The sequence below is a fragment of the Salmo salar genome, chromosome 13 (assembly GCF_965601325.2).
Source record: "Salmo salar chromosome 13, fSalSal1, whole genome shotgun sequence".
NCBI lineage: Eukaryota > Metazoa > Chordata > Actinopteri > Salmoniformes > Salmonidae > Salmo > Salmo salar.
In genome coordinates, this window is record NC_138303.1 from 37,242,501 (window position 1) to 37,262,877 (window position 20,377).

Sequence of the window (20,377 nt, forward strand, 5' to 3'; positions counted from 1 at the left end):
AGACCCATCATGGCCTGGCTGTTGATGTGTAACTCCTCATACAGCGTCTCCAGCAAGGCGGACCGCGTACGCTCCTGATCACACACAGACAAACATAACCATGCACGCACACACACACACATAACCACGCACACACACACACATAACCACACACACACACACACACATAACCACGCACACACACACACACACATAACCACACACACACACACACAAACATAACCACACACACACACGCACACAAACATAACCACACACACACACGCACACACATAACCACGCACGCACACACACACAAACATAACCACACACACACACACACGCACACACACACACATAACCACGCACGCACGCACGCACACACACAAACATAACCACACACACACACACACAAACATAACCACACACACACACACACACACACACGCACACACATAACCACGCACGCACGCACACACACAAACATAACCACGCACGCACACATACATAGCGACGCACGCACGCACGCACGCAAACATAACGACGCACGCACGCACACACACAAACATAACCACGCACGCACACACACAAACATAACCACACACACACACACAAACATAACCATGCACGCACGCACGCACGCACAGACACAAACATAACCACGCACGCACACACACACACACACACACACACACACACACACACACGCACACACATAACGACGCACGCACGCACACACACACACACACATAACCACGCACGCATGCAGGCACACACACACACACACAACCACGCACGCACACACACATAACCACGCACACACATAACCACGCACACACATAACCACGCGCACACATAACCACGCGCACACATAACCACGCACACACACATAACCACGCACACACACATAACCACGCGCACACACATAACCATGCGCACACATAACCACGCACACACACATAACCACGCACACACACATAACCACGCACACACACATAACCACGCACACACACACATAACCACGCACACACATAACCGCGCACACACATAACCGCGCACACACATAACCACGCGCACACACACACATAACCACGCACACACACACACACACACACATAACCACGCACACACACACACATAACCACGCACACACACACACACACACACACACACACACACACACACACACACACACACACACACACACACACACACACACACACACACACACACAAACACACCTAGTTAAAGTTACAAATTCCCAGAAAAGCATTCACAGATGATAAGTAATGGCTGGTGTCATACCTTGGCAGAGAAACACTGAAAACACTGTCTGCCAAAATAAAACTGGCTGACATTGAAAACCATGACTGAGAAGGAGAATAACTCACCTCCAGTTTGGCAAATTTCTCAGCTTTGTAGCAGGCATACTCAGCGTTGATGAGCTTAGTGAAGAGGAACTCCTGGAATTCTGGACCCTGGGATAAAAGAGGAAATGGACTGAATGACAGACAAGATGATGGAGGAGGGAGAAAACACCGAAGCTGAGCGAAGTTCACCGGAGTTGGGATTGTAGTTGGACCAACTCACTTTTCTAAAGACGGCCGGGTCTGGCAGGGGAGGTCCAAAGAATGGTACGTCATCTCGCGCTGTCACTGACACCTAACAGGTGACAATCACATGTGCCATGAATGGTGATAATGTGTGTGTGGTATGATAGTTTGGTGGGCGACATGAGACAGTCTATGTGTTTATTAGTGAAGATCAGGGACGGATACAGCACCTTGTACAGTACATTGTCAGTACAGGCGTTCTCCACCTGCACCACTACGTATGCATGGAGGAAGTTGGAGGCGATCATATCTGGTACGAAGGGTGTACTCTCCTCCTGGAACACTATGGCCACGATGTCGTTCCCTATGTGCCTCTTCCTTTGCAACTGCAACACAACACAGCAACTTGTTTAAAAAACTCTGCATTCATATCACATGCAATGGTCAAGAACAGCGTCTGTCTGTCTGTCTGTCTGTCTGTCTGTCTGTCTGTCTGTCTGTCTGTCTGTCTGTCTGTCTGTCTGTCTGTCTGTCTGTCTGTCTGTCTGTCTGTCTGTCTGTCTGTCTGTCTGTCTGTCTGTCTGTCTGTCTGTCTGTTCTCTCACTCGCTCTCCCCTCTCCGCCCGTCCCTCTCTCTCACAGCAGATGAGCCTGGACAAACAAACACCTCGGGAAAGGTTGCTGCTCCACCATATCAACTTGGACAACAGCTCTGATTGGCTTTACTTTCAATCGGATTGCTCCCACTGCAGCTGGGGGCTCTGATTACACACTGCGTGTGTTCTTCCTGTTAACTTACGGTGTTTGTTTGTCCAGACAGGCTTAAGACATTGTTTGTGTATGAGTCTGGATAAGGTGTCTGTCTGTGTTTGAGTTGTGACACTTCCCCTGATGAGCGAAGACTGAGAAAGTGACTCATGTAAAACGTGATCCATGACAGAAAATCAGTGTGATGATGACAGTCTGTATCAAATGTATAGAGCAGGAGAGGTAGAGCAGGAGAGGTAGAGCAGGTAGAGCAGGAGAGGTAGAGCAGGCGAGGTAGAGCAGGGGAGGTAGAGCAGGAGAGGTAGAGCAGGTAGAGCAGGAGAGGTAAAGCAGGAGAGGTAAAGCAGGGGAGGTAGAGCAGGAGAGGTAGAGCAGGAGAGGTAGAGCAGGGGAGGCTGGTACAGTACCTGTTGTGTGTCCCCCTCGGTATAAGGCAGCTTGGTGGACACATGAAACATGATCTCCTTGTTCCGGTAGTTGTGGTAGACGGACTCAGAGCCTGTCTGGCCGTAGGTCACGTCCAACCCACCACGAAACCTAGACCGATAGATAGGACCATTCAGTGAAACCTGCCTCTTTCTCCAATACACTGTTCAGGATATCTATACAACATTTACATTTTTACATTTTAGTCATTTAGCAGACACTCTTATCCAGAGTGACTTACAGTAGTGAATGCATACATTTCATACATTTTTTCCCCGGACTGGTCCCCCGTGGGAATCAAACCCACAACCCTGGCGTTGCAAACACCATGCTCTACCAACTGAGCCACACGGGACCTACAAGATCCTGGTTGTTTGATATGGAATGAGTATATTAACAAGTTCTTACCCTTTAAAGTCATGCAGCTCGACCTTCTCCCCCAGAAACTCTAGGAATTCAACAAAGGCAGGACTTTCGTCACTGTTTCCAAACAACTCTACTTCTGATGTCTGCAAACAAGGATTTTGTAGAGGTTAACGGCAGTCATAAATTTGAAGAAAAACACTGCCATTGAGCAAAGCACTATGAGGATTACATAACATATTGTCATGTCATATATATGAAGGTCTGATGATGACATACTTGAGAAGATGTAAGTTATTTGCTGTACTGTGAATACCATCATTATTATGGCTAATACAAAACTAGAATAACAATAACACTTTCGTCCCTGATCCCAGAATACACAGAAAATAGGGAGCTGAATAAAAATCTAACTATACTTCAGGACCCGTCAACAAACATCAAGACAAAACACTGTCAACAACACTTGCATTAGAAAATCTATAGTGGCGTCTGACAGAAGTACCATCCATCAGCATAATGCCTGATTAGCATTGGGCATAACTACAAACATACAGTACAGTGAGCAGGGTCAATCATAACATCACACCATTCTCATTTAACACGGTTAGATCTCTAAGGTGCCTGGAGGAAAGAAGACCAAGCTTTCAATAAGCGTATAGAGGATGCGAAGATCATGAGGTGAGGGTTAGTTTATCACTCCTGGCTGTCAATTACACAGCACTGTGAGATGAGAAGACAGGAGAGGCCCTTCACTTTGACGGACGAGAGAGAGTGCTTTTGTCTCTCTAGTGAGTTTGTTTGTGCTGTGACTGGAGTGGCTCTGTGTGTGCGCACACATCTATGAGTGAGGTTGAGAGGGACCTCTCAGACCTTTGTGCATGTTTGTTTGCCCTCTCTCCCTCCCACCCTCCCGCTCTCCTTTGCTTTTCTATGTGTATTCAATCCCCAGTGTTTCTCCTGCATGTTAATGTCTCTCTGGGTTCTGAGGAGATGGTTATCGAGGCCCCTGGAGCCTCTGTGAGATGGAGCCTATATCTGCTGAGTGTGGTCCTCTCCTTTAGAGTTTAAAGGTCAAGGATGTGGAGCTCCACTCCCTAGGCTCCATGAAAAGATACAAGGACCCTCTATTGAGGCTCCAGTAGCTTATCAGTAAACAATAGTGTTGTGATTGTAATGAGAAGGAATACTGAAGAGAAACATATAGTTGACTTAGGCTTAGAGAGACTATATGAATGTAATGGGGGAGGAGGATAAGCATTAAAAGGAAAACTCCACTAAAAACATGTTTTTTAAATTAGTCCACTGTTGATACAGTCACAAAATGTTGCTTAATCACCCTTTAAGCATATTATTTTTCTTATGAGAATTGCAAGAGAGGGTACTCATGTTAATGAATTCACGTCAGGACTCAGTCAGTTCGGCCTGATGATGATTTGATGTGCTCTGTATTTAGTGTTACCAATAGTTTTAACTGGGCTTGATGTATCAAGGCTGACCTGTCCAAACTTCTGGTAGATGACTCCAAACTTGAAGTTGTTGCTAATGACATGTTCATCAAAAGTGGCGATGAGTCTTGAAGCCTGTTGACAGATCACAGATCTGAATGAATAGTCAGTATCAGATGTTAACTATCCATGTAAAAGGTAGATTTCTGTTGTTAAATATCTCAGAAGTAGAACACTTCAAAACACAAGGCTTACTTTTGGGTAAAGGGCAGGAAAAAAGCGATCCACATTCACTTCTTCACAGACAAGCTGTCAAAAAGAAGACATGAAATCATGGATGCTTTCATCAAGTGTCATTATGATACTATTATGACACTTCAACTTTTGAACATACAGTGGGGAAAAAAGTATTTAGTCAGCCACCAATTGTGCAAGTTCTCCCACTTAAAAAGATGAGAGAGGCCTGTAACTTTCATCATAGGTACACTTCAATTATGACAGACAAAATTAGAAAAAAAAATCCAGAAAATCACATTGTAGGATTTTTAATGAATTTATTTGCAAATTATGGTGGAAAATAAGTATTTGGTCAATAACAAAAGTTTCTCAATACTTTGTTATATACCCTTTGTTGGCAATGACACAGGCCAAACGTTTTCTGTAAGTCTTCACAAGGTTTTCACACACTGTTGCTGGTATTTTGGCCCATTCCTCCATGCAGATCTCCTCTAGAGCAGTGATGTTTTGGGGCTGTCGCCGGGCAACACGGACTTTCAACTCCCTCCAAAGATTTTCTATGGGGTTGAGATCTGGAGACTGGCTAGGCCACTCCAGGACCTTGAAATGCTTCTTACGAAGCCACTCCTTCGTTGCCCGGGCGGTGTGTTTGGGATCATTGTCATGCTGAAAGACCCAGCCACGTTTCATCTTCAATGCCCTTGCTGATGGAAGGAGGTTTTCACTTAAAATCTCACGATAAATGGCCCCATTCATTCTTTCCTTTACACGGATCAGTCGTCCTGGTCCCTTTGCAGAAAAACAACCCCAAAGCATGATGTTTCCACCCCCATGCTTCACAGTAGGTATGGTGTTCTTTGGATACAACTCAGCATTCTTTGTCCTCCAAACACGACGTGTTGAGTTTTTACCAAAACGTTCTATTTTGGTTTCATCTGACCAGATGACATTCTCCCAATCCTCTTCTGGATCATCCAAATGCTCTCTTGCAAACTTCAGACAGGCCTGGACATGTACTGGCTTAAGCAGGGGGACACATCTGGCACTGCAGGATTTGAGTCCCTGGCGGCGTAATGTGTTACTGATGGTAGGCTTTGTTACTTTGGTCCCAGCTCTCTGCAGGTCATTCACTAGGTCCCCCCGTGTGGTTCTGGGATTTTTGCTCACCGTTCTTGTGATCATTTTGACCCCACGGGGTAAGATCTTGCGTGGAGCCCCAGATCGAGGGAGATTATCAGTGGTCTTGTATGTCTTCCATTTCCTAATAATTGCTCCCACAGTTGATTTCTTCAAACCAAGCTGCTTACCTATTGCAGATTCAGTCTTCCCAGCCTGGTGCAGGTCTACAATTTTGTTTCTGGTGTCCTTTGACAGCTCTTTGGTCTTGGCCATAGTGGAGTTTGGAGTGTGACTGTTTGAGGTTGTGGACAGGTGTCTTTTATCCTGATAACAAGTTCAAACAGGTGCCATTAATACAGGTAACGAGTGGAGGTCAGAGGAGCCTCTTAAAGAAGAAGTTACAGGTCTGTGAGAGCCAGAAATCTTGCTTGTTTGTAGGTGACCAAATACTTATTTTCCACCATAATTTGCAAATAATTTCATTAAAAATCCTACAATGTGATTTTCTGGATTTCTTTTCCTCCTTTTGTCTGTCATAGTTGACGTGTACCTATGATGAAAATTACAGGCCTCTCTCATCTTTTTAAGTGGGAGAACTTGCACAATTGGTGGCTGACTAAATACTTTTTTGCCCCACTGTATGTTTTGATAAACTGTTCCTAACCATGTTCTCACCTTGGCCATCTGCACCACATTAGGGAACTCCGTGAGACAGGATATGGGGATCACATCATGATAGGTCTTCAGCTTGGTCCTGGTGATGACAATCATAACAACATGTTCTGACGACGATCATAGTGATGCAACACTTCTGTCCCTGCGTCCGTATCCCTCCACCCACTCACTGACCTAAATAGTCCATCTGTCACATCATGCGGATGAGGAAATGACAGTGCGGTGTTTTCACTCTCCCTGGCTTCATGACTCCTATGATAAGACTATCAGTTGGAGAATGGGATTATCACCACAACAGGGAACGACTTATATAAACACTGGAAGTGAATGGAAATTCTAATTAGAGCTACTTTCCAATGATTACAGCAGAGCTACAACTGTGCAGTACTCAGCTGTAGAAATACAGACTTCTGTAAACAGAATCAGTATGTTTACAGTCTAGTACTGTATGTACTGTATGTACACACAGTGTCCTGATAAAGGAGAACGTGGGGATGGAAGGGAAGGAGGGGAGAGGGATGAGAGCCAGCAGAGAGAAGGATGTGATGATGATGATGATGGTGGCGGCGGTGATGATGGTGATGATGATGATGGTGGCGGTGGTGATGATGGTGATGATGATGGTGGTGGTGGTGGTGATGATGATGGTGGCGGCGGTGGCGGTGATGATGATGATGGTGGCGGCGGTGATGATGATGGTGGTGAGAGGCTAAGGTTGTTTTACCTGAGCATGAGACGAAGGTGTTCCTGGTCTCCGATCTCGTCGTACTTCAGGGAGAACACCAGATGTCCCAGAGCTCCGTCCACTGAGTAGTAATTAAAGTGCTCCTGGTGACGCAGCACAAGCACACAGTCAGCCGAAGAGACCCTTTTCTCGCTCAAATTGCACACACAGGCGTGATTCACACACACACACACACACACACACACACACACACACACACACACACACACACACACACACACACACACACTTTTAATTAGTTCATTCATTAACAGTAGGCTTTCTGTGCCAGGCAACTGCTGCTATTCCATTCAGAATCTTTCCTCACCTCTATGAGCAGACTAGATTTGTTTCCTATTACTCTGGCTGGTGTAAAACATGTGGCAAAGCCTAATGCATCTTCATTAGCACCAGTCTCTGAAGTGTCAACCGGCACGATGAGTTGCTCTTATTAGGTTACCAGGTGGGATTGTTCTAACACTCATTCACTTTCATTACTGTAATGAATAGGAAGGGACATTGTAAAACACTTACCTATATGAGTTATGGTCTCTCCATACTAGCAGAATGCCCTTTGGGCTGCAATACGTTGTATGAAAGGTGCTTTACAAATGTTTTGTACCCACATAGCCTTTTTCATTCATTTACAGCCACGATGCTTGTTTTTGTCATATTATTGTAGGGGCAGTTGGAAGTGATTGGAAGGACAGGGGGGATGAAGGAGGAGACAAAGTACAGAAATGCTGAAATGAAAACTCCTTCACAACAGTCCCAGTGTTCAGGCTCACCTTGCCCAGAAAGTGCTTTCTGTAGATCTTGGCGGTGCAGTTACTCTCCAGCTTGTTGCGTGTGGTGGGGGACAGAGGCTGGATCTGGTCTGGGTCAGTACTATCACTCAGCTCATGGTTGTTCCCCTCGATCCAGTAACCCCCAAACTGAGGTAGCAGAATCAGGGGGAACCCGCTCTTTCTCTCTAACACCTGGTTCACAACATGGAGATGAGCACAGAGAGGTTGGGGGCTTTTTGCCCAAGCAGTGTGACAGTGATTTCTAATGAATTCTGAAATATCAACCATGAAGTACAAATACCCAAAATCCATGTTACTGGTGAAATGACTGCATTGAAGTTGAGTCTGTACATACCTCATGGACACTGGGGTAAGGAATGTAGTCCTCCTCAGTCTGCAGAGAGAACAACACAGACACACCAAGTAAGACATTTGTCTCAGTAGGCTTCAGTGCTACTACTAATTGAATGATGTGATGCTGTGTGACCATTAAATCCAAGCCAAAGTGCCTATCAGCTTTGATCCAGACAATGAGGCTGCGGGGATGTGATGATTATATTACTCTGTAACATTTATTATATCCTTATAACCAGGTTAGTTTATACATTATTAGATATGGAGGGCTGCTAGATTTGAGCATTTGGAGTGCTGTGGACTGTAAGCATGGACAACATTTTTCTCTTGTCAACAGTCAGATACAGAGAGATATGAGGAGCAGTGAGACAATGGAGGTACTGTGTGTCAGTGTGAGAGAGGTCTTGAGAGCCAGCATACTTTGAGTGGGGGAGGAAAGGTGCATCGCTGCTCCTCCATTCTTTTGCCCTGAGAGAGAGAGAGAGAGAGAGAGAGCGAGAGAGAGAGAGAAGAAGAGAATGCTAGTTACATATGATAGCTGATGTTATAGTCCAAACCCAGGTCATCAGAGGTCCAGAGACGTTCATCATTATTACTGATTCACAACCGTGTCGTACATCTTATCTGACAGATTAGTTACATTAGAATCCACAGTTCCAGAGGGAGTAACAAAGTACAGGGAGGACTAATCATATTATCAACAGACTAAGAGGTAACACAGCCATCCATGTGTGTAATACAGAAAGTGGGCAAAAGAGCAAAGGGATGCAGAGTGGGGAGTTGGAGAGAGATAGAGAGCTAGGTAGGGAGATGCATATAATTAATTAATCTGTGAAAAGAGCAGCCAGTTAACCTGAAAGACAAAGGCATGGATGCAGTAATAAGACCTTTGGGACTGTGTCACTTATAAAGACTTGGCATACGGACAGTATGGGGCCTGAATACCCCTAAAACACAAGAGTGGAGTGTTTGTTCCTCAGTCCATGAGTGTGTACAGATACTGGTTACAGACATGTGGGTAAAGGACTGACCATGTGAGGGCTGTGAGTCTGTCTGATATGATGGAGCTGATAGGTGCTGCTGTCTGTTTGATATGCTGTCTGAGATAGAGGAGAGGAGGGATTCCTGGAGCATTTGGCAAACAAACTGATTATCTTCTGTTCAAAGACATGCCTTTACACATAACTATGTCAACATACAGCATAAAAACCCCTTTTCTTCAAGTCCATATTTGGTTTCCTTTTCTCATAATAATCCTGAAGTAAAACATCATAAATAGGGAAAGATGAAAATCATATACTAATGTTGATGCTGTTACAGTAAGTACTATAAAGTCACCTGTTAAAGTAAAAATGTACTTTCAGACAGTGTAAAAAGGACACCCTGTTCCCCAATTTTTAGTAGTGTATCAAACACGGTCTTGTCTTGTAGTAGCGCAAAGGCTGTCATGTTAACCTATATTCCTCTATTTTGGGTAGGGAGGATGGTAATGGCTTCCAAAGGACAGAGGGTTATCGGGTGTTCTTTGAAGCAAGATAATTAGCAGCGCGGGTGGCTGGGTAGAAGTATCATAAGATAGTCTGTCCAGACATCTTTACTCTAACACTGTCTTACCCAGCCCTGCTGACCCTGACTACAGAGGTAAGACAAGCCATTGTTACTGAAATGCAAAGCCAACAGAGCATCTCATAGATACTAATTCACTGGTTAGTGACACTGCCTTGCTTAGAAAGTTTAGGTTAGATTTTTTAAAAAGCAACAAAAATAAATCCAATATACCTTACCTGCATCTTCTCAATCATTTCAAATAAATCTGGGGTCTGGAGAGAGGAGAAAGTGGACATGAATTAAACTCTATGATAGTTGCTCTATCAGTGTTAGAGAGGGACATGTTCCAATGTCTGAATACTGTCTGTGTGAACTCTGTACTATAACATATGCTTTCATAACACCGTCACACAATTCATTTGTTATGCATTAGTTCTCCACGGCATTACATATCTGGCCATGTTGAAACACACTCGCCTAATAGTTTATTTTCCTCAGAAGTGAGAATCCTCTTTTACTGGAATATTCCTTTTAAAAGGGTGTTTACATCTCAGAGAGCAACACACGTAAAATCCCCAGCGTGGTACTCATCAATTGATACAGTATATTAAAGGGCCTGGGCTGTGAGCCTGAATGGAGAGACTCACCCTATCTCACAGAGAGAGTCAGTCCAAGCCACATCTTTCTCCCACTGATGATGACACCAGTTAAGACAATGTTCCATGACAATAACAACAAGAACATGACACTCTACTGTATGTCTGAGATATACTGTATTGCCAAGAGGTACAGTATATTGTCTGACACAAAAAGCTTCTTAGACAGCATGCCTGTCATGTTGTCATGTTGGGTTGTAAAGCTATACGTTAGGAGTCGGTCTGCATCATGCTCGCTCGGTCGGTCTGCATCAGTCTGGGCAGGTTGCCAGTACACCATTCATCAACATCAAGAAAACTACAGTTTGGAAAATGCAGCATCTTCCGTGTACTCTATGATACAGTCACATGTTATGTAGGACTATAACGTCCCAGTGGAATTGAGTCATCCTCCATTTCTTATCAACACTTTTACTGGACTTTTTGACAGATTCCATCTGTGTGAACTAATCCACCCCTCCCTGGTCCATAGTCAACACTGACTGACCTGTTTTTACAAACTAAAGCACGCTCATCCATGTTTCAACTGATTAACCACAACAATGAATGTATCTCCATGTGACAACATTCCTTCACCATTTCGCATGCTGAGAAGTTCGGACAAGTTGCATTTTATTTATTTTAAATTGTAGCGTTGATTAAGGTTGTTACTCAGTATCTAAAGAGTATGATAATTCCAGTCTCAAATGTGTTGTTTGTCAAAAGAAGCTGTCCAGCCAAAAGGCACACTCCCTCAAGGCTGACCAAACCGTTTGTGTACAGTACTGCATGGTCTGAGTGTTCAGAGTGAGTATGAGTAAAGTCCTCCACTATACGCAAACAACAAATGTCTGCTACAGTACAAACTAGTACAAACCCTAAAGACAAACATCACTGGCCTGGAAAACACACTGTCGAAAACAATGACATTCACAAAACAGTATGGCCAGCTGAATGGTTTAGAAAGCACATGACGTCCTTATGGTCTACATACTACAAACAGAACTGTTAGCTGCTACTACAAACATAACTGTTAGCTGCTACTACATACATAACTGTTAGCTGCTACTACAAACATAACTGTTAGCTGCTACTACATACATAACTGTTAGCTGCTACTACAAACATAACTGTTAGCTGCTACTACAAACATAACTGTTAGCTGCTACTACAAACATAACTGTCAGCTGCTACTACAAACATAACTGTCAGCTGCTACTACAAACATAACTGTTAGCTGCTACTACAAACATAACTGTTAGCTGCTACTACATACATAACTGTTAGCTGCTACTACAAACATAACTGTCAGCTGCTACTACAAACATAACTGTCAGCTGCTACTACAAACAGAACCGTCAGCTGCTACTGCATACAGAACCGTCAGCTGCTACTGCAGACAGAACCGTCAGCTGCTACTGCATACAGAACCGTCAGCTGCTACTACATACAGAACCGTCAGCTGCTACTACATACAGAACCGTCAGCTGCTACTACATACAGAACTGTTAGCTGATACTACATGTATCTGCTACTACAAACAGAACCGTCACCTGCTACTACAAACAGAACTGCAAGCTGCTACTACATACAGAACTGCAAGCTGCTACTACATACAAAACTGTTAGCTGCTACTACATACAGAACTGTCAGCTGCTACTACATACAGAACTGTTAGCTGATACTAAATGTAGCCGCTACTACAAACAGAATTGTCAGCTGCTACTACAAACAGAACTGCAAGCTGCTACTACATACAGAACCGTCAGCTGCTACTACATACAGAACCGTCAGCTGCTACTACATACAGAACCGTCAGCTGCTACTACATACAGAACCGTCAGCTGCTACTACATACAGAACTGTTAGCTGCTACTACATACAGAACTGTTAGCTGCTACTACATACAGAACTGTTAGCTGCTACTACATACAGCTGCTACTACATACAGAACTGTTAGCTGCTACTACATACAGAACTGTTAGCTGCTACTACATACAGAACTGTCAGCTGCTGCGACATACAGAATTGTTAGCTGTCAGAAACACAACAGTATAGGAGTTTTCTTAAAGGCCCACATACACACATATTTATCCTTTCCAACTGAATGAACAAGGAAATACAACAATCAGGGTAGTATTGACTATTTCCATCATCAGTCTAAAACACTGACCTGAATTTGAACTGACAATAACCCAAGGCTCACCTCTAAATAAATGTCTTCTTCCCTGTCTAATTTAGCATGCTTGCCAGAGAGAATGGGCACTTTCCCTGACATACACGGTAGCTAATGAGTAATGACTGCTAAGAGTCACGATCCCTTCTTACTCTGGTCCTAATAATTATCAGACAATCAAAGGAGAGCTCTCTGTCAGAGGTGTAACTAGTCTATCCGAGTACTTACTTTGCTGTGCTTCCTCCACGGTCCCACTGTCACCAGTGGAGCATTGAGATGGATCTGACAACTTTTAGACATTTTTCAAGTAGACTATTTTCCATGAAACAAAATCCTCCAGCAGAAAATAAATCACGGTCACTGGTTTGTGAGTTCAACTGTTAAGTTCAAGTGTCCAGTATTAGAAGAGCACATGGCCTGCTGCCCCACAGGCATGCCTGTATTCCGCTGCAATAATGCAGAGCCCCTCACCCACAGTGTAGAAGTTACCCAAACAACTACAGCCAAGCTAGGAGAGTCACGGAGTTGTGTGTACACAGCAAGTGTCATCAGGTGTGTGTCCGACTGTCCGTGTGTCCAAAGAATTGGTCAGCAATCCTCACTATCTTTCTCTCTATGCCACTCTGTCTAGGAAGTAGAGGAGGAGGTAATGCATTCTGAAAGTGCACTATGAGCACAACCCTACTCCGCCTGTCCCTGTCCCCCAGCCCTCTCTCTCTCTCTGAGTGTCTGGCAGATGGCCAGAGGTAGAGCATGGTCCAACTCCTCAGGCTGTGATGTACTCTACTGCTCAGACAAGTCCCTGCAGCACCCTCCTACCAACACTGGAGATAGAGAAGTTGTGGACAGACAGCACCACTTTATAACAATAGAGACAATGTTTTGGGGTCATATAGCTAGGAATAACTTCATTGGAACTTAATCAAATGTCTCAATTCCAATGCAATTCCTTTTTGGCTATTCATCATTTCAAAGACTTTTCAGAAAGAAAGAGAAAACAAAGAACAGAGAATGAGCAGAATCAGCCAGACAGCCAGCCAGCCAGCCAGCCAGAGAGGAGGAGGTCTGAACAGCCACATTGCCCAGTATGTAGGCCTAGTGCAGGTGTCAGAGCTGGGACCTCTCATTACAGAAGACTAATAGGCCTCTCATTAGGATAAAGAACAATAACTCCTCTCTCTACCAGACCTGTCTGGCAGCTGCTACTCCACACACCCACTTTCTGTCTGAGCTGAGCTCATCATTAACATTTTGGGGAGGAGTATCTCTATCTGGGCATGTGTGTCTACTGGGTCCAGTCCACTACATAGATCGCTCTCTATTTCCTATCTGGGCATGTGTGTCTACTGGGTCCAGTCCACTATATAGAGAGCTCTCTATTTCCTATCTGGGCATGTGTGTCTACTGGGTCCAGTCCACTATATAGAGAGCTCTCTATTTCCTATCTGGGCATGTGTGTCTACTGGGTCCAGTCGACTACATAGATCGCTCTCTATTTCCTTTGTCCTCCTCTTATTTCCTTGATATATGTTTTGTTAAACTATGTAAAGACAATGTTTATGCTTCATTATCCATGAGTATTTCTAAGATAAAGAATAACAGCTTGGAACTGTATAATGACTTGCATCCTCTTTTTATAATTTACTGGGCACATTCAGTAAATGAACCATGAAGAACCATGAAGAACCATGAAGACATTGCCATCCCAGTTTATCTGGGTGAAACGTCATGGAAAGCAGAGATGACTGTACTTATATGATCAATTAGAACCTGTTGAATAACATGACTGCAGCCTAGTCAACAACTAGTTACAATGACAATTGATACTGAGTGCAGCAGGTCTGAATAGACAACAATGGTTACATCTTTTGAAATGTGATTGCTCCAATATCATGTTATCAATATCATGTTTCTCCCTGTTCATCACCTCACGTCAAAGTCAAGTGAAATATAATGTATCTTCATGAAATCAGAACAAACATGTTTTATTGTAATTCCAGAGTGGAAATATTTAGAAGGGGAAGCTGCAGGTCATATTTAATCTAATCTCTACAGTTGGATAAAAAGGATATTTATTTTATTCAATTAGAGTTGGTAGGAGTCGTGTGGCATGCAAAGCAGTCTGTGACCAACCTTGATGCTGTGTGTGTGTGTGTGTGTGTGTGTGTGTGTGTGTGTGTGTGTGTGTGTGTGTGTGTGTGTGTGTGTGTGTGTGTGTGTGTGTGTGCACAAGAATGACTGGCCTATGCAGAGGGCTCTGACCCCAACAGCAAGGCTGGGGTCAATTCGAATTGAAGCCAGTCAATTCAGGAAGTAAACTTAAATAACAATTCAAAATTGGAAAGAACTGCCTCTATTTTCAATTACTTCTGAATAAACTGGCGAGTAGAAGCTATTTATTTCAAAAGTTAATTTTTTTTTAATAAAAAACTTAAATCACTTCCTAAATTGACTGCCTTCAATTCAAATTGACCCCAGCCCTGCCCATAGTACCGCTCATTCCAACAACTATCAATAAGCACAATCTACTATTTCTCAACAATGCCACATCATCTCCTCACAGTGACACTACAGATGACTGTAAAGGTTTGAACTTCATGGTGGCGAGCCCTGTCCAATCCTTCACGGGTGTCACGACCGTTGTTTAAATAAGCGGAGCGTGAGTAGAGTTCCACATATTTATTAAAGTGAAACTTACAAAACAACAACAATGCTTTACCGAACGTGCCAATACGTAGCGCACATAGGCACTAACTCTAAACAATATCCCACAACGCAGGTGGGAAAAGGGACACACTAAGTATGATCCCCAATTAGAGGCAACGATATTCAGCTGCCTCCAATTGGGAACCATACACACCAACACAGAAATAGAATACATAGAACCCCCCCTAGTCATGCCCTGACCTAAAACACCATAGAGAACCCCGAGGGCTCTCAATGGTCAGGGCGTGACAACGGGTGGGATTAATTTAGGATTAACCTAAGTGTAAATCCTTCCTTCCTAAGTGTACAGGGCCCTCTTAAACCACACTGATATCATCAAGACTGTATCCTCTTAATCTTCCAATCTCTACTCCCTTCAATCTAATACGTCCCAACATATCTAAGAAAGATTAGTTAGCCTTTCGGTTCAAATGTAACACGTGTCAAAAGAGATTCTTTGAAATGGGATTATTGGGAAATGTGTGCTGCTGACATGTATCGTGAAAAGGACTATTGATACAATTTGAATTGTGAATTCATTTAGAGCTAGGTAACTGTAAGCCATAAGCAGAATAGTACATTAGTGAGGTAAGAAGGCAAGCCAGTCTTTATAAGTGACATATTCTAGTTTTGGGACAGGGACATTTTACCTTTGGAATGACAATTATTCAGACAGGCGCTCTTTTGTTCACATTTATGAAATAGGACTGAGTTTGTTTAATTTGGATATTAATGGAATCATTCTAATGTAATCATAACAGCTGCCAAACACGTACTGTAATTCCACAAGTCAAAGAAAAGACTATCAAATAATAGTCATTCTACAGTTACATGTCCCTCCCAATGAGTGATGAATATTGCTGAGTCAATGAAGGACTATACAGAAGTCAGTTGATAGTGTGAACATAGGAAAGAGCTCAGAGGAACAGGCAGAGCAAATAGGGACTACAAAGACACAGGTTACATAGGGGACTACAGACAGACAGGACAGAGACAGACAGGGTGAGTACAGACAGGACAGAGACAGACAGGGTGAGTACAGACAGACAGACAGACAGACAGACAGACAGACAGACAGACAGACAGACAGACAGACAGACAGACAGACAGACAGACAGACAGACAGACAGACAGACAGACAGACAGACAGACAGACAGACAGACAGACAGACAGACAGACAGACAGTGTGAGTACAAGAAAAGTGACACACAGAGTACATAAGGTAAGTGAGTTCAGGTTATGTTGGGGGTGGGAGCTGAGGACCAGCATTAACAGCACATAAACCCAAACCCCTCCATCCACTCCTTCCCCTCCTACCTTGAGGAACGGTGGAGCGGTGTACGGGAGCGGGGACAGCGGGGGCTGTAACAACGGAGGATCTAGTGTGGTTGAGATCTGGGGTTCACCCCCATCTTGTTTCCTAGAAACACAGAAAACACAGAGAGAGAAACATGAACATCAGAGAGATCAGACGAAGTCCCTTACAGTATATCACACTGAGGTCATGAGGGGAGAGAAGACAAATAAACAATGTGACTGGATACCTCAGTGTTTTAGGGTTAGCGATTAGCAGAACTTACAATGGCAACACAACACAATACAACACAGCTATTTAGGAAACACTGTCTGCTGCATGGTGCCCATTCTGAGAAGCATCACAATGGCGTACGGTAGGGATGGGCAACCGCCCCGTTTGTAAGCCCGCAGACCAATATTTTTTTTTTTTTTAATAATAAAAATGTTGGGCGGGGGGGTTGGGGGAAATCAGTCGGGGTCTCGATTTATTGTTGAGAGTTAGAATAATTTGGTTGTGCATCAGCAGTCACTCAATTAGCCCATGTCAGCATTTTATTTTAGATTGGTCAGCTAGTCTAGCGGCCAGCTATCTAAACTTGTAGAAAAGATTACTATAAAGAAATTGGTATTCTACGGTTACATGTCCCTCCCAATGAGTGATGAATATTGCTGAGTCAATGAAGGACTATACAGAAGTCAGTTGATAGTGTGAACATAGGAAAGAGCTCAGAGGAACAGGCAGAGCAAATAGGGACTACAGAGACACAGGTTACATAGGGGACTATAGACAGGACAGGACAGGACAGGACAGGACAGGACCAGACAGACAGACAGACAGACAGACAGACAGACAGACAGACAGACAGACAGACAGACAGACAGACAGACAGACAGACAGACAGACAGACAGACAGACAGACAGACAGACAGACAGACAGACAGACAGACAGACAGACACGTCCTGACCAGTAAAGGGGTTATTTGTTCTTATAGTTTGGTCAGGACATGGCAGGGGGTATTTGTTTTATGTGGTTCAGGGTGGTTATGTATGTAGGGGGGTATTTGATTTATTAGTCCAGGGTTTTGGTTATTGTTCTGTTAGTTTAGTTCTATGTTCAGTCTAGTCGTTTGTATTTCTATGTTCAGTTAATTGGTGTTGGGGCCTTCAGTTGGAGGCAGCTGTCTATCGTTGCCTCTGATTGAAGGTCCTATAAATAGGTATGTGTTTGGCGTGGGATTTTGTGGGAGATTGTTTCCGTGTATAGCTTCGTGCCTTACAGGACTGTTAATCGTCGGTGTGTTTGTATACGTTTTGGTTTTCCTTCTTTGTCCTAAATAAAAGAAGATGAGTATACATTTTCCTGCTGCGTTTTGGTCGACAGACAGACAGACAGACAGACAGACAGACAGACAGACAGACAGACAGACAGACAGACAGACAGACAGACAGACAGACAGACAGACAGAACATAAGGTGAGTAAGTTCAGGTTATGTTGGGGGTGGGAGCTGAAGACCAACGTTAACAGCACACAAACCCCTCCATCCATGGTCAAATTACCAACCAGGGTGGGGCCCATTGACCATCAGTTATCATATTAAAGACTGCCAACATTTGCTTCCACCCTATGGCAAAATGTGTAGAATTTCAGGATATTATCTCTAAAACTGCACGTTTCTCTCAGCCCCATGACAAAATTAGAAGAATACCATGAAATTAGTTATAAAATTGCAAATATCTTCTCTCCGCAACATGGTAATCAATAGAATTGCAGGAAATGCTATCTTTTCACTGTCACAAGGATGGGTGGGGGTATGGATGTGGGTACGCAGACCCATGAGCCACTGCGGCCCCTCATAATGAGTTCCGTTTTTTTTGTGACCGCCACCCCTATCAAAGTTTCCCATTCCTGGCCTATGGTGTAAAAAGTGAACTGCGGTTGAAGAGCGATATGAAGAGACTGAGTAAACCTATCCAATATCATTCCAACCTTTCTCTTCTCTGCTTTGTCTTCCTTCCTCTATTGTTCTGACAGGAGTATTATTACATCATAGATACATGATGACTCAGTGACTGGAGGAAAACACAAAAGCGGTTTCCGGGGCTATGAGAGTTGAACTAAATGGTGAATTTCAATTTCTTGCAGAAACCATTTAAAAAGACTGGATATGTAAAACAAGGGTACCTTCAGACTTGTTACAGTCAACGTTTTTATATGTGAAACAAGCATACCTTGAGACTTGTTACAGTCAACGTTTTTATATGTGAAACAAGCATACCTTGAGACTTGTTACAGTCAACGTTTTTATATGTGAAACAAGCATACCTTGAGACTTGTTACAGTCAACGTTTTTATATGTGAAACAAGCATACCTTGAGACTTGTTACAGTCAACGTTTTTATATGTGAAACAAGCATACCTTGAGACTTGTTACAGTCAACGTTTTTATATGTGAAACAAGCATACCTTGACTTGTTACAGTCAACGTTTTTATATGTGAAACAAGCATACCTTGAGACTTGTTACAGTCAACATTTTGGTGAATTCTTTGTCATACCACCCCCCGAGTTTGAATCCCACTGTGACAAGTTAGTCCTGATCACAATCTAACTGCGCCTGAAGTGGCACAATGTGGTGTGAGAGATTGACTGGGGTCAACCTAGCAATATCAGGAAGTGTCTTGAGTGAGCCCATGTCCTTTTATTACAGATGTTTTGATTAAATAGTGCACGAGAACAGCGTGCCCAGGTCTCCTCTCCAAGGCCCCATCCATCACACAGCAGACAACCTCTCTGAGCGGAAATGGGATTATTCTCCACATTGGGCTGCTTGTCCGCCACACTCCTGAGTAAATGCATTACCTTCACGTCCACCATTACGCCTCCTTGTTTGTCAAGGCTGACAAGATGCAGCTTTTATTAACCTTGAGATAAAACCAGTACACAATGTGGAATATCAACTACGAAGCTAGCTACCCAGGAAACGTGAAGTTCCACAGAGGATGAGAAAAAGGCTCTAACAGGTAATACTAACCTCACATTCTGTAACTATATCTCTAAAAACTAGAGTTAGACCAGACTTAGCCGATTTGGGTGGCACTGTTTGTAAGGGGCCCAGGGTGAGTAGTGTGGGTGAATGTTCATTATTTAGAATGATCTACATGCCAAAACAAACCACTCTAACAAAAGGATGTCAGATTGTAAAGATCCTTCCTAGGTCTTCACAAACATATGTCAACACAAATCCATTAGCGGTATGTTAACCCTCTGACCTCCCAGAGCAATGACAAACTCAACAAGCTCAGTCACATAGACCTACACTGATCTCTAAAAAATCATCAGCAATATTCACAATGTCACAATGATAAAATAAGATAATGAGATCTTACACCAAACAAGCAAACTACTGTTGTGAATACTATCTTATTTTCTCTAAGTGTGCTTCATGTCCCATTAAGCAGGAGTCTCTCTGGAGAGAAGTCACTTAAGGGATCCAGGGAGGACACTCAGCCACCCTCCCTGCCACACATCTCTCTACTCACCGTCTCCAACCCAGGAGACTGCCTGCCTGCCACACATCTC

At 43.6% G+C, this 20,377-nt stretch overlaps 1 protein-coding gene across 15 annotated transcripts in view; it reads right to left on the reverse strand.

The window, feature by feature from the left end:
• Positions 1-20,377, reverse strand: part of LOC106567251 (rap1 GTPase-activating protein 1) — a 125,667-nt gene that overhangs the window by 16,089 nt on the left and 89,201 nt on the right. For 12 of the 15 annotated variants that reach the window (XM_045693196.2, XM_045693199.2, XM_045693198.2 and 9 more), the window contains 15 exons: positions 16,818-16,920; positions 10,219-10,254; positions 8,855-8,902; positions 8,436-8,474; positions 8,081-8,272; positions 7,293-7,396; positions 6,569-6,647; positions 4,793-4,846; positions 4,589-4,672; positions 3,135-3,235; positions 2,708-2,837; positions 1,763-1,918; positions 1,570-1,641; positions 1,371-1,457; positions 1-74 (listed from right to left, as the gene is read on the reverse strand). The exon at positions 1-74 is cut by the window's left edge and continues 67 nt beyond it. In XM_045693196.2, the coding sequence (XP_045549152.1) occupies positions 1-74; positions 1,371-1,457; positions 1,570-1,641; positions 1,763-1,918; positions 2,708-2,837; positions 3,135-3,235; positions 4,589-4,672; positions 4,793-4,846; positions 6,569-6,647; positions 7,293-7,396; positions 8,081-8,272; positions 8,436-8,474; positions 8,855-8,902; positions 10,219-10,236 (1,238 nt within the window). In that variant the 5' untranslated portion in view covers positions 10,237-10,254; positions 16,818-16,920. Of the gene's footprint in view, positions 75-1,370; positions 1,458-1,569; positions 1,642-1,762; positions 1,919-2,707; positions 2,838-3,134; positions 3,236-4,588; positions 4,673-4,792; positions 4,847-6,568; positions 6,648-7,292; positions 7,397-8,080; positions 8,273-8,435; positions 8,475-8,854; positions 8,903-10,218; positions 10,255-13,021; positions 13,493-16,817; positions 16,921-20,377 lie in introns of those variants that run through there. The other 3 variants (XM_045693190.2, XM_014136327.3, XM_014136325.3) reach the window with 2 other exon arrangements.